The sequence below is a fragment of the Monodelphis domestica genome, chromosome 4 (assembly GCF_027887165.1).
Source record: "Monodelphis domestica isolate mMonDom1 chromosome 4, mMonDom1.pri, whole genome shotgun sequence".
Taxonomy (NCBI): domain Eukaryota; kingdom Metazoa; phylum Chordata; class Mammalia; order Didelphimorphia; family Didelphidae; genus Monodelphis; species Monodelphis domestica.
This window is the reverse complement of record NC_077230.1, coordinates 327,430,767-327,446,371: the sequence shown is the minus strand read 5'-3', so window position 1 is coordinate 327,446,371 and position 15,605 is coordinate 327,430,767. Positions and strand designations below refer to the sequence as shown.

Sequence of the window (15,605 nt, the reverse complement as noted above, 5' to 3'; positions counted from 1 at the left end):
GTTGTACACTTGGAGCTTCGTCGCAGTGCTTACACCACTGTGTTGGAGGACTTTGGAGCGCAGCCGCCCGAGTGCCTGGCTGGCCTTTTGGATCCTGGCATTAATCTCGTGGTCTAGGGACCCGTCGTTGGCGATGGTGCTGCCCAGGTACTTGAAAGTGTTGACGTTGGAAAGCTGCGTGCTGTCGATTGTAATGCACGGCTGGTTCGTTGGCCTCCCTGGTGCAGGTTGGAACATCACCTCTGTTTTGCTGAGGCTGATAGTCAGGCCAAACAGTTTTGTTGTGGTAGAGAACCTGTCCACAATGGTTTGAAGATGATTTTCTTGGTGGGCCATGAGAGCACAGTCATCTGCAAAGAGAGCTTCCAGGATGAGTCTCTCTGTTGTCCTTGTTTTTGCAGTCAGGGGGCGAAGATCGAATAGTGAGCCAATCCAGTCAGTATTTGATGTAGTCGCCCAGGTCTAGATCCATCACAGCATGTCGTAATACTTGGGTGAAGTATAGGTTGAATAGTACTGGAGCGAGGACACAGCCTTGTTTTACTCCATTGGAGATGTTGAAGCGATCGGAAGCCTCTCCACCAGATAGGACTTCCCCTGTCATGACGACATGAAAGAGCTGGATCAGTTTGACGAATTTTGCTGGGCAACCGAGCTTGCTAAGGATCACCCACAATGCTTCCCTGTTCACTGTGTCGAACGCCTTTGTCAGGTCTATGAAGACAATGTAGAGACTCAGGTTCTGCTCAAGGCATTTTTCCTGCATTTGCCTCACCGTGAAGACTACGTCGATGGTGTTGCGATCTGGTCGGAAGCCTCATTGTGATTCAGGCAGGTTCTGCTCTGAAACAGATGACAGGAGTCTGTTGAGTATAACAAGGGTGAGGATCTTTCCAGCAGTGGAGAGTAGTGAGACGCCTCTGTAGTTGTCACAGGCTACTTGTGCACCTTTGTTCTTGTATAGGGCTACGATGGAGGCATCTCTGAGTTCTGGGGTTATGTCTTCCTCTTCCCATATACTGGTCAGCACTATGTGGAATGCCTGGAGAGCCTTTCCATTTAAGGCCTTGTACACCTCAGTTGGGATTCCATCTTTACCGGGTGCCTTGCCTATACTCATTTTTTTAATGGCTTTTTGGACTTCCTCTATTAAAGGAGGGACGTCAAGTTGTTCAATGGTGTGGTTGTGGGGGATCTGGTCAAGGGAGCTTTGGTCGACTGAAGAAGGTCAGTTGAGAAGCTGACTGAAGTGTTCTTTCCACCTGTTGCCTTTTTTTATCTTTTATGAGAGTGTCACCATCAGAGGATAGCAAGGGAGTGGTGGTGGGTTTTAATGGCCCATAGACAGTCTTGAGGGCATTGAAAAATTGTTTGTAGTTTTTCATATCAGCAAAGCACTGGATTTCTTCTGCCTTTTCTTCCTCACCATCGGTCTTGCATATTCCTGATCTTACACTGCGCTGTGGCTTGGAGAGACTTGAATCTGTCCTTTTTAGGAGCAGAGTTTGGGTTATTTTGCCACTCCATAAAGGCTTTGTTCTTCTTGCTCAATAGGTCTTCAATAGCAGTGTTGTTCTCGTCGAACCAGTCCTTGTGGTTGAGTTGTTTGGGGCCTAGGACTGCCTTTGATGTTTCCTTCACTGCGTCTCTGAACTGGTTCCATTTCTCGGTTGAGCTTCCAGTGAGTGGTCCCTTGGCAGACAGCTTGTCATCCAGGCAGGATTGGAATGTTTGCAAATAAGATGGATCTCTAAGAAGACTCATGTTGTAAAATGTGTGAACTGTCTGGGCGCGTTTTGGATGGCAAGGCACAATGAGCATTTGAAGAGTCACTCTAACCAATCGGTGGTCTGTCCAGCATTCAGCTCCTCTCATGGCTCTGGTGATCTTTACATCCTGGATGTCTCGCTGACGTACAATGATGTAGTCAATGAGATGCCACTGTTTTGATTGTGGGTGCATCCACATTGTTTTATATTTGTTCGCCATTCTGAACACAGTGTTCGTTATGGTGATTTTGAACTCTGAGCATTTCCTGAGTAGCAGTAGGCCGTTGTTGTTCATTTTGCCCACGCCGTGTTTGCCGAGCACTCCTTTCCATCTTTCATGGTCCTGGCCAATGCGGGCGTTGAAGTCTCTCAGTAGTATCAGCTTGTCATTTGTGGGCACTGAGTGCAGGACAGCACTGAGGTCAGAGTAGAACTGCTCGATGGTCTCCTCTGTGCTGGTCAGTGTTGGGGCATTTGAGCTGATGATGGTGGCATACCGGTCTTTGCTGAGAGGCAAACGGATCTTCATGAGCCTCTCACTGATGCCCACAGGCAAGTCTGGCAGCTGTTTGAGCAAACTGGTCTTGACGGCCAGGCCAACACTGTGGATTCTGTCTTCATTTGAGGCTCTACCTTTCCAGAAGAAGGTGTATCCAGTGGTGGGTTCACTGAGTGATCCCTCTTCTGGTAAGCGTGTTTCACTTAATGCTGCGATGTCGATGTTATATCGCGCCAGTTCTTTATGATTAGAGCTGTTCTTCTCTCAGGTCTTGGGGTATTCTCTCTATCAAGTAATGTTCTGATGTTCTGTGCTCCTAGTAGGAGTTTCTTTGTATTTTGTTTTCGATTTCTACTGCTTAAAGGGATGACCCGCCAGCCGCGGTGTGCTGACCGGGTATTTATAGGGCAGGCAATGTTTGAGACACCTTTTCTAGTCCCCTCCCTTGATTAGGGTGAGCAGTGCTGTCCTAGAGAGGGCTGCTCAGTTGCCCAGGATGCTGCCAAACGTCCCTGCTGCCCTACAGGGTCGAGCGACCACTGGTCCGTGGGCCACCTACATGCAGGATCATGACTACAACTGCCAGTGGTCACCTCCACGTGTTGTGTCACCACTCTGCCATTGCCACAGGTCTTGAAGAGGGTGGACAGGGTTAGGATAGATGAGTGTGCACAAAGATACTTGTGCGTGAAAGAGATTTAAGTAGGATGTATGGGGTGTTCATTGAGGGGTAGTATCTCTGGTATGGAGGGCTTGTCGTACCCTTCTAGGGCAGCTCTCCAGCCTCTGACCCTCACCTGACACCCAGCTCTCACTTGTGGCTCCCAGTAGCTGCTAGCATGTGGTAGCGGCCACACCCCGGACAATGGCTTCAACAGGCCGGCTAAACCTTGTGAGGGTAACCATCGGGTCATTGACCCCTGGTGAACCAGGGCTTTGCTCACCCAGCATGTGAAGACTGCTTTGGCGGAACAGGTGGGAGAAACCAATAAGAAGGTTCAACGGCTGAGATAGTGACCCAGCAAAGCACTGTGGAGTGCTTAGGGCGTGTTGGAGCACAAAGGACAACACGGCCATCCAATGCAACTGAGGAAGTCTCCAGGTGTAACGACTTTTCGTACCACTGGACCCAGGCTTCTAACGCCGAGAGAGTGGGACTGTCTCTGTGTAGAAGAAGAGGCCTAAGAAAAATAGCGATGAAAATATGGGATAAGGTAGCTGAGATAAAAATGGTTTTTTATCTCATTAGGTGGCATTTATATCCCACAGAGATAAGAAATGGGAGCAAGAGTTGGGAGTTTGACAGTTACAGACAGGATGGTGGAAGACCCAGTTGATTACGTATCCATCTTCCTGTAGTTACTTGTCACCACATCAGTTTGAAAGAGAAGGCTTTAGTTTGCTCCAGATATCAAGGGCCTAGGGGATGTCAGGACATGGAAGTGACAGTTTAATGGTTTGGTTCAATAAATACTTGGTATTTAGGTCCTTAACTCTATACTGAAATAACCCTCATCACTACCACTATAGCCTCAACTCTTGGTGGGGGAATAGGGCACACCTAGAAAATATCCTCCTACATGTGGAACAAGCCCTTAATTCCTGATCTCTGAATTTATGGACACTAATTTTAGTGGAAGGTGGTCCAGGACTTCTAATGTATCTGCTCTAGATATCTAAGAGATGTGAGTCCCCTTACTATAGAGTCTCATCAAAGTAAGCACCTTTTAGCTCACATCAAATGCTTCTGATTCTAATATGCATTTTCAGAGAGACATTATTTTAGAAAATAAATATAAATTATGAAATAATAAGCATAAATAATATTAATAATAAAAGCATATATTTTAGCATTTTTTGCCATTGCAGATTTTTATGTTATTTTATTTAATTCTCCCATTAGCCCTGTAAGGTCGTATATATATATATATATATATATATATATATATATATATATATATATATATATATATATATATATATATATATTATTACCCTAATTTTACAGATGAGAAAATTGAGGTTCCTATAGGTTAATTAGTTTGCCAGTGGTCACACAGGTAGAATATAGAGACAAAGCTAGTAAGAAGATTAAAGAAGCAGCAGGGGATCCATTAGAAGGAACTCTAGCTTCTAGGCCTATATTTGCAACCAGCTCTTTGGCCATGGGCAAGAAACTAGATCTTTCTGAATCTCGTTTTCTTTATCAATATGATGAGAACATAGAAATAGATCATTTATTAAATCATTTTCATCAGTAAAAAAATTTTTTTATTCTGCTCAGCTAAATGACTTCTCCAGGATCACAAAGCTAGTAAGAGAAACTTTAATTTGGGTCTTTTGACTAATTTTAGTCCTCTTCTGCACCAGTATTTATCTCTGAGACTTGCAAGAGTGTTTCTGTGGTATAGTTCTCAGTCAGGGGTTGTTACAGATAAAAGAGTGGTTGCCTTAAACTGTGACTGCAAAAGTATTGTTTCAAATCAAAAATATAGTTGCCACCATGGGAAAATTCCCAAATATTAAATATGCCCAAGTCAGCTGGGTTTTATAGAGATTTTAATTAATACAAATTAAGGAATTAATGAAAGGGAGAGAGAGAGTAAGAGGAAATAATGAGAAAAGGACTAGGCCAGCCTAGGCTTAAGCCTTAAGAGAGAGATCAGTCAGTATTTTTTAATCCACTCACCACAAGATTTGTCCCAACCAAGATTCTAGTGTTCAGAGAGACCCACCAGTTCAGCTCCTCAGCTCAACTAAGTTGAGCCTCCAAGCCCTCCAATTCAGCTTTGGCAAGCTTCTCTCAGAGGCCTTTCTGACCTCCTTTTAAGGAGAATTTTCTCCTATGTCACCTCCCCTAAGTTCTCACATCTACCAATCACAGTAGACGTTTTCACAGGACTGACCATTCTTAATTCACTTCTTCTTCTCAACTTCTCTGGGTAGACTAAAACTTCTGAGTAAGTTCACACTCTTTGCCCCTTGCAAGTTTGCAAGTTGCCTGACCTTTTAGTGATTAATTTGACCTTCATAGGTACTTAGCACCCTTTTGTATTAGATCTAAAAATAGAATTAGCTTGAGGGTCTTAGCTTCACTTTAAGTATGGGTTCAGTACTTTTCACTGTTCAATAAGGAGTTCACAACTTTATCTTCCCCTAAAGAATGCTTAAGTATGAGTGGAGTAATGTTTGAGTTCTCACATTCCTGATCTAGTCCCTTCATTGTTTAAAATGGGGAATGGTCTTAACCAAATGTTTTAAGGTAGAGTCTGAGAATTTTTAACATTCACAAGTCTGAGAAATTTTAAGATTCACAGAATGAAGTGCCACTTTACAGATTACTCATATCCTTTTTACTCTTGATCTCTTTCCATATTCTATAAATGAAAGACTAACTAGGTGTAATGTATGAGACCTGGATTGAGTTAGAACAGCTGGGCTGAAAGATGGAATGAGATTGAATAAGAATTGCTTAGGAAGGAGTCAGGTCAGCAGTTAGAAAGGAAGATAACAGAGATTGAGCTGTATTCCCATAATTTTGGTTACTTTTCTTATATTCCTTCACTCCTTCTTAGAATGTAATTTAAGCTTCTTGAGGGCAGGAACTGTTTTGTCTTGTCCTCATCCCTGGTTTCCATCATAGTGCTTTGCACATAGTGGGCACTTAATAAATGCTTTTTGAATTAAAATTGAATTCCCAGCATAGAGCCCATGTACATCACTTCTTCCATGAAGTTTCACATTTGAAAAAGTGAGTTCTCCCTCAAATTTTTCAAGAGTGCTTTATTTATTCCAGTACCATAGTCTTCCCTAAAAGTATATTAGTTTCTATATGTGCTTATATTCTTTTTTTAGATTTTGAGTTTCTCAAGGGTAAAAACTTTATCATTTTAATTGAGTAACCTTCATAGTTTTGCAGATAAAAGGAATTCAATAAACATTTGTTGATTTGAAGTTAAAAACCTTCCAAATATAGGTAACCCCCATCTTGGGGATTAGTGACATGATGCCTTCATGTAAAATTTTTTTGGCCTTCCTACCAGAAAAGAGGTCTGACTTACTTCTTTTTCTTTTATTGAGTGTTTATAGTACTTCATTGTAAATTTTGAATTAAGTATTTGGTCATAGGCTATAGTTAGGTCACTGTTAAGCTTTCTCTATATTCTAACCTTTGAGTGTCTTCTGACTTACATGTTCTTTTTGCACTCTGATGTTTTGCTTATTTTTAATTTTAAAAAGAAATTATACATATTTATTGTACTAAAATATAAAACATGTTGATATTATATAATACTATACACATATTTTATGCATTTCTGAGTTCCTAAATTTTTCCTGTGTTGTTTGCTGGCCTTTGCATGTTGTCTATGGCTTCTGCAAAACTTACCCCTGTGATGTATCAAAACCATGATGGAGAAAGACATGATGTGAAAGGAATATCTGTATTCACTTTTACCATCTATATCAAAAACAGCATACTCTGGATGCACAGATTTACCACTAACTTAAATATATACTATATTCCAAACATACACCAAGAGGTTGTTTCAGGTGTATACTTTCTATGCTTTTCAGTTGAGTGTACTGATCTTAGTATTCTCCTTATTCCAAGTTGTACAGTTTGATGTTGGATGAACCCCTTTCAACAAATTTTTGGAGACATCAATAAAAACTGCATAGACTGTGAATGCATGATAGATTGTAATCTGCATTATTGGGGAGATGATGTCTGTCTACATTAGTGAGATCACAGATCCATTAAAGAATTTGAATATTCTTTTTCCCATTATCCAAAAGGAAGAGGATGGGTATCTTCTTTCCAGATTCCCTTTTGAAACTGATTTAATAATAGTAATTATTAAGAGATCAAAGTAGAAAAAAGATTTTGAGGTTGTTTCATCGCTTATAACATTCATTATATAATTATATAGCTTTCATCATAATACAGTGATAAATAACATTAAAAATTGGAACTGTGATAAAAGTACTATCTAAATAACATTTAATGCCCTCCCATATAGCCCTTATTTCCCACACCAGTCTGTGTTTCTTTCCTCTTTCTCTCCATCTCTCTCTTCCGGTCTGTGGAATGCCTGTTAGTATAGGTTTCAGCGTTAAGATGGCTAAGTCTAAAAAACCACACCAATCACGAAAATGTCATAGAAATGTCATTAAGAAATCTAGGTCACAGAGATATGAATCTCTGAATGGAATTGACCCCAAGTTTCTGAGAAACATGCACTTTGCCAAGAAACACAAGAAGAAGGGACTGAAGAAGATGCAAGTCAATAACTCCAAAGCCATCAAGACTCTCAGCACCAAGCCCTCCAAGGGCCAGCTCCTTGGGCCCAAGATCTCGAAGGCCATTGCTCAGTGTGCTGGCCATAAGATGGCCACCAAATATCCAAGCCTGAGGGTTGGCATTAAACATACAGGCTCCAAGATCACAAACCTGACTCCAAGGTTGCCAGAACCACTGACCTTAAGGCCTCCAAGCCCACTGTCCCCAAGGTCACCAAGTCTGACCCCCAAGCTACCAAATCCAGCTCCAAGGCCACCATATCTGATATCAAGTTCACTAAGACTACCAAGTCTGACACTTAGGTCATCAAGTCTGATCCCAAAGCAGCCAAGGCCACCAAGTCTGATTCTAAGGTTACAAGGTCCAGTGATACCAGGGCTTAATAAGCCTCCTGAGTCCACCAACTCTAAGGGCACCAAACCAAAAGTTGCTGGGGCTAAAGCTTCTAGTCCCAAACCTTCAAAATAGATGCTTCAGGACAGAAGGACTTAATTAAACCCTAAACCACCACTTTTTCTCAGCCACTATTTTGTACAAATAAAGAAAATGGTGAGCCACAAATAATAATAATAATAAATAAATTACATTTAATGGTGTTGTCATTTACAAACTATCAGCTTGGCATTTAAAGACCTTCACAGTCTGACCCCAGACAACCTTTCCAGGATTATTTCATGCACATTTCTCTATATCAGAGTTGTCAAACTACCCATTTCAAAACTCTTAAGTATGGCCTGAACCAGATTAAAATATAATTGGGAAATGGTTAACCAAATAAATAAAAATATAATACGACAGGTAAATGATATCAACTTGTGATTTTCTAAATCAATGTAGCCCTCAGGGATCTTTTCTATATCAGTTTGATACCTCTGTTCCACAATCCAACGAAATAGTCCTCCTTGCCAATGCTTGAGCTGGCTATTCTGTCCCTTAGGTCTGTTTGTGGATACAGACTTCTCCTTTTGCCTTCTGGGCACCCTTAGCTCTAGTTGGTACAGCCTGTACCCTCTGCTCACCACTGTCTTTGAAAAGCTCTGACTTATTTCAGGGCTCAGTTTATATGAAACCTTCTAGGAGATATCCCTTATTGTTCTGTTCTATTCCTTCTCAGATTTTCATGGTTGCATGTTACAAATGTTCAGTAAAATGTAAGTTCCTTAAAAGCAGGGGTTGTTTTTAATTAATTTCATCTTTGTATTCATAGCACCTAGGGGGAAAATGCCTTGCACAGAGTAGGTATTTACTGTTTATTGACTACTGACTGATTTTGAGGTTCCTTCAAATTGAATTATATAATTCCCACAAGCATTTATTATGTCCCTGACACTTAGCACTGGAGATAGACATACCAAAAAGAAAGACAATGAGGAAGACCCACAAAAGAAAGGGTAAAGTTGAGAGGGGAGGTAGCCAGACATAGCAGAAAAGTTAGAAAAGTCCCAAAGTAGAACAACAAGGTGTGAAATGAGGAAATATTCTGCATGTGACTGCCTCCTTCAATGGCTTCATCCTCTGGTCAGAGGAACACATGATGGTGATGAGTTAGAATACCAAGGCTGATGGGGGGGTCTGGCAAGATGACAAGATTTTCCCTATGATGACCTTGCTGGATCACGATAGAAAAAGTTAGAGACATCCCAAAGTAGTATAGCTAGATAAGAAAGTGAAAAAAATATATATCTATTCTAAACCATATCTCCTGCATCATGCCTAAAACTTAATCAATCATTGCTTAAAGCCCTCCAAGTAATGGGGACTCCTCCATCTTCAGAAATATCCCATTCCATTTTGGGGCAGCATTAATTGTTCTCTTTTGTTTTTCTTTTAAAGTTTCCCTACATTGAGAGTCTAGTCTCTGCCTTTCTGCAAACAGCTCCCCCTCCCCATTTTGCTCTATAGGACCAAATAGAACCTATTTCCTACATGATTGTCTTTCAAAGACTTGAAGACATTAATTCTAATGCCTCCACTCTACTGATTATCTTCAATTTATTCTGTATATAGCTTGTACAAAGTTATTTGCTTGTCTTTCCATTAGACTGTAAACCTCTTAAGAGCATGGCCTCTTTGTTTGTTTGTCTAACACTAAGCTCATGCCTGGCACATAATAAATGTTTATTGACTAACATTCCCATTTCTTGCTCCTATAACTGCCATCACCCATAAATTCTATTTGATTCTGGCTGATCAGGATCTTTCGAGATTACTGTTTCATCTGCAAACTTGGCAAATTTGTTAAATACAGGACCAAGTACTGAAGATGGGAGGGAGGAGGAAGAAGGAGGGGTGAGATAAAAGAGGTAAGGGTGTAGGGTTAAACTTGAACTGGGCAGATTCCATTCTCCAGGGTTGATATCAATGCATCAATCACAACTTTGTAAGTCTCATCATTCAACCACTTCTGAATCAGCCTATATTTAGCCCACTTCTCTATCTTGCCCATAAGGATGTTAAGCAATATGTTAGTAGAGTTTTTTTTGTTTTGTTTTATTAGTAGATGTTTTTGATGAAACATAAATAATAGTGTTAATAGTGTTAACAATATTCTGATCTAGTAGCTATGTTAAAAATCAGTGCGGTTTTGCACCTCTTCTGAATGAGTCTATGCTGACTATTTATTAGATAACACAATTTTGCTTTCTAAATGTTCACAACCAGCTTTTTGATGAACATCTTAGTGTTAAATGATTATTGCATTTCTTAAAGTGTAGGAGAAGTCTGAAGTAGTATGAGGAATACAGTCATCACTGGCTATATTGTGGTTCACTTATCTGGGCTTCACTGTATCACAGGTTTAAAAAAAGAAAAAAAATATCATTTTGTATCACTGAGTTTTCTCTATATCCCTGGTTTTTGCAGATGAATATTGTTAAATTTGTTGGTTGGACTCTGAATATGTTAATTAGGAGGTCACCAGGGATTTAATTTCTAAATCCCAAAATGAATTACTAAAGTAAATGGAATTTATGATAGTTTATTTACAATATTTACAGTAGAAGGAATGAGAGAGAGAGAAAGAAAACTCTGGCTTCTTCTGATACCAGTTAGAATCTCAAAGCCCTAGCTTTGAAAGCAAGAGAGCAAGAGAGTCTCAAGAAGATAGGCCTTACCTGGAGGCTTCTCACCTCCAGAAAGGCAGAGTCACTAAGTCAACTTTTCACTCACCAGTGGTGACAGTCTAAAAGAAGTCTGGGTGTCTGCCCTCCAGTCGCTCCTCAAGGGTCTGTCTTTCAGTTACTCCTCTGAGTCAGTGCCCGAATGAATGATCTCCTTCTGCCTTTTGGTCCTCTATTTAAAGATCTTTTTCTTCTGTCACCTTCCCTAAATTTCACATCTACCAATCACAGCAGACATTTTTCTCCAGGACTTCCCATTCTTTAGTTCTCATCTTCTTTGCTTAGATTTTCTCCGTGACTGTCCACTCTTTAGTTCTCACTTTCTCTGGTTAGATTATATCTTTTTGGGTTACTTAACACCTCTTTTGGTAAGTTCACCTTTTGTAGTTACTTAACACCCTTTTGTGGTTAATTCACCTGTAGTCACTTAACACCTTTTTGTAGTTAAAATCTAAAAATAGATTGTAGCTTACAATTCTAGCTTCACTATAAAGGAAGAGCAAAGTACCTTCATTGTTACAATCAGGAGATTATAATTTTATCTTCACAATAAAGAAAAAGCTAAGTATCTTCATTGCTACAATCAGGAGATAGCTAAATCCAATCTTCACAATATATACCTTACTGTACACAATAGAAATACAGTGCACCACTACTGCTTGCCCAGGTTTGCCAGTGTGAGTTTATACACAGTACACTATTGGCAGAAAGGCGACCAACCACACCACTGTGTTCTGTATCCTGGGCACTGATTGGCTCATTGACTGTAACATCAGTCTGTTTGCTCTCTTGCTACTTCCTGGATTTTCACCTATCACGTGCATCTCTGGGTAATAGGTGAGGGATCACTGTGTTTCCTCTGAGGGTCCCCCTGCCCCAACCAATCAGTTGAAAGGAGTTGAAGACAGAAAGGATGTTTACATAAAATTGCATGAGAATAGAGCTTCTGGCTTTTTCTTCCTTTTTAAAACTCCTGTTGTATGTTAGTTTTTCTTTTCTATAAGTAGGTACATTAATCTATTGCCGCTCTGCAGCTGCTTTAGAGCTCAGAGGAATATAATATAGTAATTTAGGGCAGGAAATGAGGAACAATCTATCTAAATATAAGTAAGCAGAATTCAGGAAAAAGATAATTACTGCAGTTGACTAATAGAACAGTTAATACACCTGTTTCTGCTATGAGTACCTTAACATGTCTAATAGCTTTTTAATGTTGATTACATAAAATATAATTTCATAAATAATGATCTCTCCTATGCCATACCTCACATGTTTTGTCTCAAAATCCTCCATGCATACTTACTATAAATTACAACTTTCTGTATACATCTTATATAAATGAATGTTTGCATATTACCTCTTTTAGACCCTAAGCTCTGTTCTTAACAAATATTTCCTGAATTGAATAAAAATGTCTATCTCTGTTAAATTATAATTGACTTTTCCCCATTTTTAGTACTTTAGAATGTTGAAAGCTAATAACACATTTATATTTCCTTTTAAGGTATTAAAATTCTTGAATGGACCTTATTTCTTTGATTTTTTTTTTGAAGCATCTTGTGAGATAGACTAGAAAAGGTTGGAATTGGAACCTCATTTAACAAATGAGAAAATTGAGTACATGAGAGATTCAATGATTTACCCAAGGTCACCACCTATCTGCTTTGTGGCAAAGTTGGGATTTTAGCTCAGATATTTCTGCTTCTAAATTGAATATCCTTTGTATTATACTTTATTGTCTGTGTCTTTTTTCTTGAATACTCACATTTGTATAAAAAAAATTCAAAAGTATAAATCATGAAAATACCATTTTAAGTGACAGGAGGTTTGTCTGAAATTTATTTGCATCTATGTAAAATCCCCATACCTTTTTGAAAAGTGAGAAATGCCATATGTTGTGTCTTTTTCTTTAGATTCATTGTGGGGAAGGAAGAAATTCCCACACATTCATATTCACCAGAGGCAGCATATGCAAAAGTGGAACAAAGGAGAGAGAAGCAAGAGGAGAAATCCAGAAGAATGAACATAATTACTCTAGCCAGGAAACTTGTGGATTCAGTGTGAGTTCTTTTAAAAATGATTTGACTCTTTATCCTAATAACCTAGTATATATTGTTACTTTGTCTTATATGTTAATAAGATCAATGCTGGATTATTTTTGTTTTCCATTCAAATAATAATTATGTATGTACCACTCTAAATGCATAGAAACTTATAAGAGGTAACTTATGTTACAAAAATATTTATAATGTCTGGCATAAATGAAAATTATTTATACATGGGAAATGACATAGGTTAGTGTAGAGGAGTTCTTTGAACACACAAGTAGGACCTTATCTTAGCATAGTAATCTATGGTGAGAGAGTGAGAAAAGAGGTAGTTGGTGAGAAAGAATACACAAAGCTACCAAAATATATGGGTAACCAGAGTGACCAGTCAAAGGAAATAGATCCAAAGAGGTAATCATTTATATTTAAAGAACATAGGATAAAGAATAGAATGAAACACTCATGCTTTAAAATAATGTCAGACACAATCAGAAAGTGGAAAAAATTGTTCTAAAACAAGAAAAAAACAAAAAGTTCAATGAGGAATGACAGTATAAGAACAATGAATGCTCAGGAAATGTTGAGAAAGGGAGGTAGTTCAAGTCCTGGTGAGCACCTTTAACATGACAATAAGGAATGGTTAAATGACCAGGCAGTACAGCTAGTAACAAGTTACCTGCAGACTCACATTATTGATGGCTAGGAGAATCCAAGAGTTCTAAGGGAATTCTGAAGAGGAGTCTTTGAGAATGCCACCTTGTAGTTATGGGAGGTCTCTTTCCTTAGTTCTCTTCTTCTATTGCCTCCTACCCTAATCTCTCAATAATTTCACATGACCTGATCTTTCATATCATGCTGATGACCTAAGTGTTGTGATTGTGACCTATTGCCTTTATCCCATCCCACTTCTCAAGGAATGGCAGTGTGTAAGTAACTTGTTAGACTAAACTAAGAAAAGGGCTTTCTGAATCACTTTACAAATAAGACCAGAGAATTTCCTCAAAAATTATCTTCATAAATAGCAAGGGATTAATATGCTGCAATGCTGCCAACTAAGTAAATCTAAAAAATATTATAAAGATCTTCTTTGGGAATATGAACCATTGCCCTTGTCCCCCCCCCCCCGCCCCACCCCCGAACAATGAAAATTTAAGTTCTTTGGGTCTACTGTGATTAAATACTCCCTGCAACTAACATATTGGATAATTAAAATAAGACTTGAACAGTAGTTCCTCCAGCATAATTTTATTAAACACTAGAAAGTGAATGGTTTGAAATGGTTTGAAAATAGTTTGAAAAATGAACCACAGATAAACAGCCTCCTTTAGAATTCCCAAGTGGTCTATTCCTGTATTTACAAAAATATTGAATGCTTAATCCTAATACTATATCAAGTTTCTCTTCCATATGTTTCCTTTCAAATGTAATTAAATATAAATGCCTGTAACCTGAGTACATTTTCATTATGATTTTTTTCTACATGAACTGAACTCATGGATGATTTATGCTCAGTATACTTTACAATACATGATTCAAAACTTCCAAAATACTTGGCACAGTATGTAAATTATATAATTTACTTCATATTAAGCCACAAATACTTGGCAATATGATTTGTAGAATCTGTATAAAATTATTTTACTGTGATTTTGGCATATATCTTTTTTAAAGGTTTAAAAACCAAAAAGACAAACCCATAGTCCACTTTCCTTCTGTATGCTCCAAATAATATAGACATATTCTGAAATGAATAAATAATATTTTCTACTTTTCATATCAAGATGTGCAAACTTATTTAATTAAAGCATTAAAAAATCAGAATCATTTTGGTCCTTCTCAAGCAGTTTCCTCCCTTCCCTTCCCTTCCCTTCCCTTCCCTTCCCTTCCCTTCCCTTCCCTTCCCTTCCCTTCCCTTCCCTTCCCTTCCCTTCCCTTCCCTTCCCTTCCCTTCCCTTCCCTGCCCTGCCCTGCCCTGCCCTGCCCTGCCCTGCCCTGCCCTGCCCTGCCCTGCCCTGCCCTGCCCTGCCCTTCCCTTCCCTTCCCTGAATTATTTCACAAATTTTTATTAGTGATATTATGCTGTAGTCTAATTGCTTACCCCATATGGCTCCCAAGCATTTCTTTATTACTTCTTGAATCAACCACAATTTTGATACTCTGGAGATTGTGTTATTTTACTCCTAAAAAAAAAAAAAGCTGATATTTCTTCCCATAGCTAGACTTTAGCTATAACATATAGAGAAAAGCAAGGTTATAACCACTTAGAAAAACAATATTTATGATATCACAACTTAAATAGTAAAGAAACCTGGCCGAGACTTTATTGATTTAAACACTCACAAATTAACATTATTTACATTGTATTGTGTTTTCATTTATATTGTTTAACATTTTCTAATTGCGTTTTAATCTGATTCTGTACTTGTACTCCAGAGACTTTACATACTTAGTCAGAGTGCTGAAGTGGAGATCAAACTCAAGAAAGTACATAATAAAACCCTTTTGAATGTCCTGACTTGATAGTAGAAATGTATGTGTTTTGTTACACAAATCAAACAAAATATCTACTTATCACTAATTTTAGGAAGATGAAGCAGATAACATCAAAAATAAACACTGAAATATTTCTTCACCATTATAATTTATTATTACCAAAATGATGAAATGTATTGGAATAGTTTTGAATTCGTTAAACATTCAGAAGCTCCAAAGTGCTAGAGATAGAAATATGAAAGATAAGTTTCTCCCATCAAGGAATCTGCACATTTTAATTTGAATAAAAGTTTATTGAAGTTAATTTCAAGAAAATGTGCAATAAACACAAAGGGGCTTTAGTTTTTGTAGTTAAGTGCCTTTCTAATGTTATCC

The 15,605-nt window shown here is 38.5% G+C and overlaps 1 protein-coding gene across 2 annotated transcripts in view; it reads left to right on the top strand.

Moving 5' to 3' along the window:
• Nucleotides 1–15,605, top strand: part of TMEM135 (transmembrane protein 135) — a 377,165-nt gene that overhangs the window by 324,201 nt on the left and 37,359 nt on the right. For both annotated transcript variants that reach the window (XM_001376587.5, XM_056794888.1), the window contains one exon: nt 12,603–12,749. In XM_001376587.5, coding sequence (XP_001376624.1) covers nt 12,603–12,749 — 147 coding nt within the window. The remainder of the gene's footprint in view (nt 1–12,602; nt 12,750–15,605) is intronic.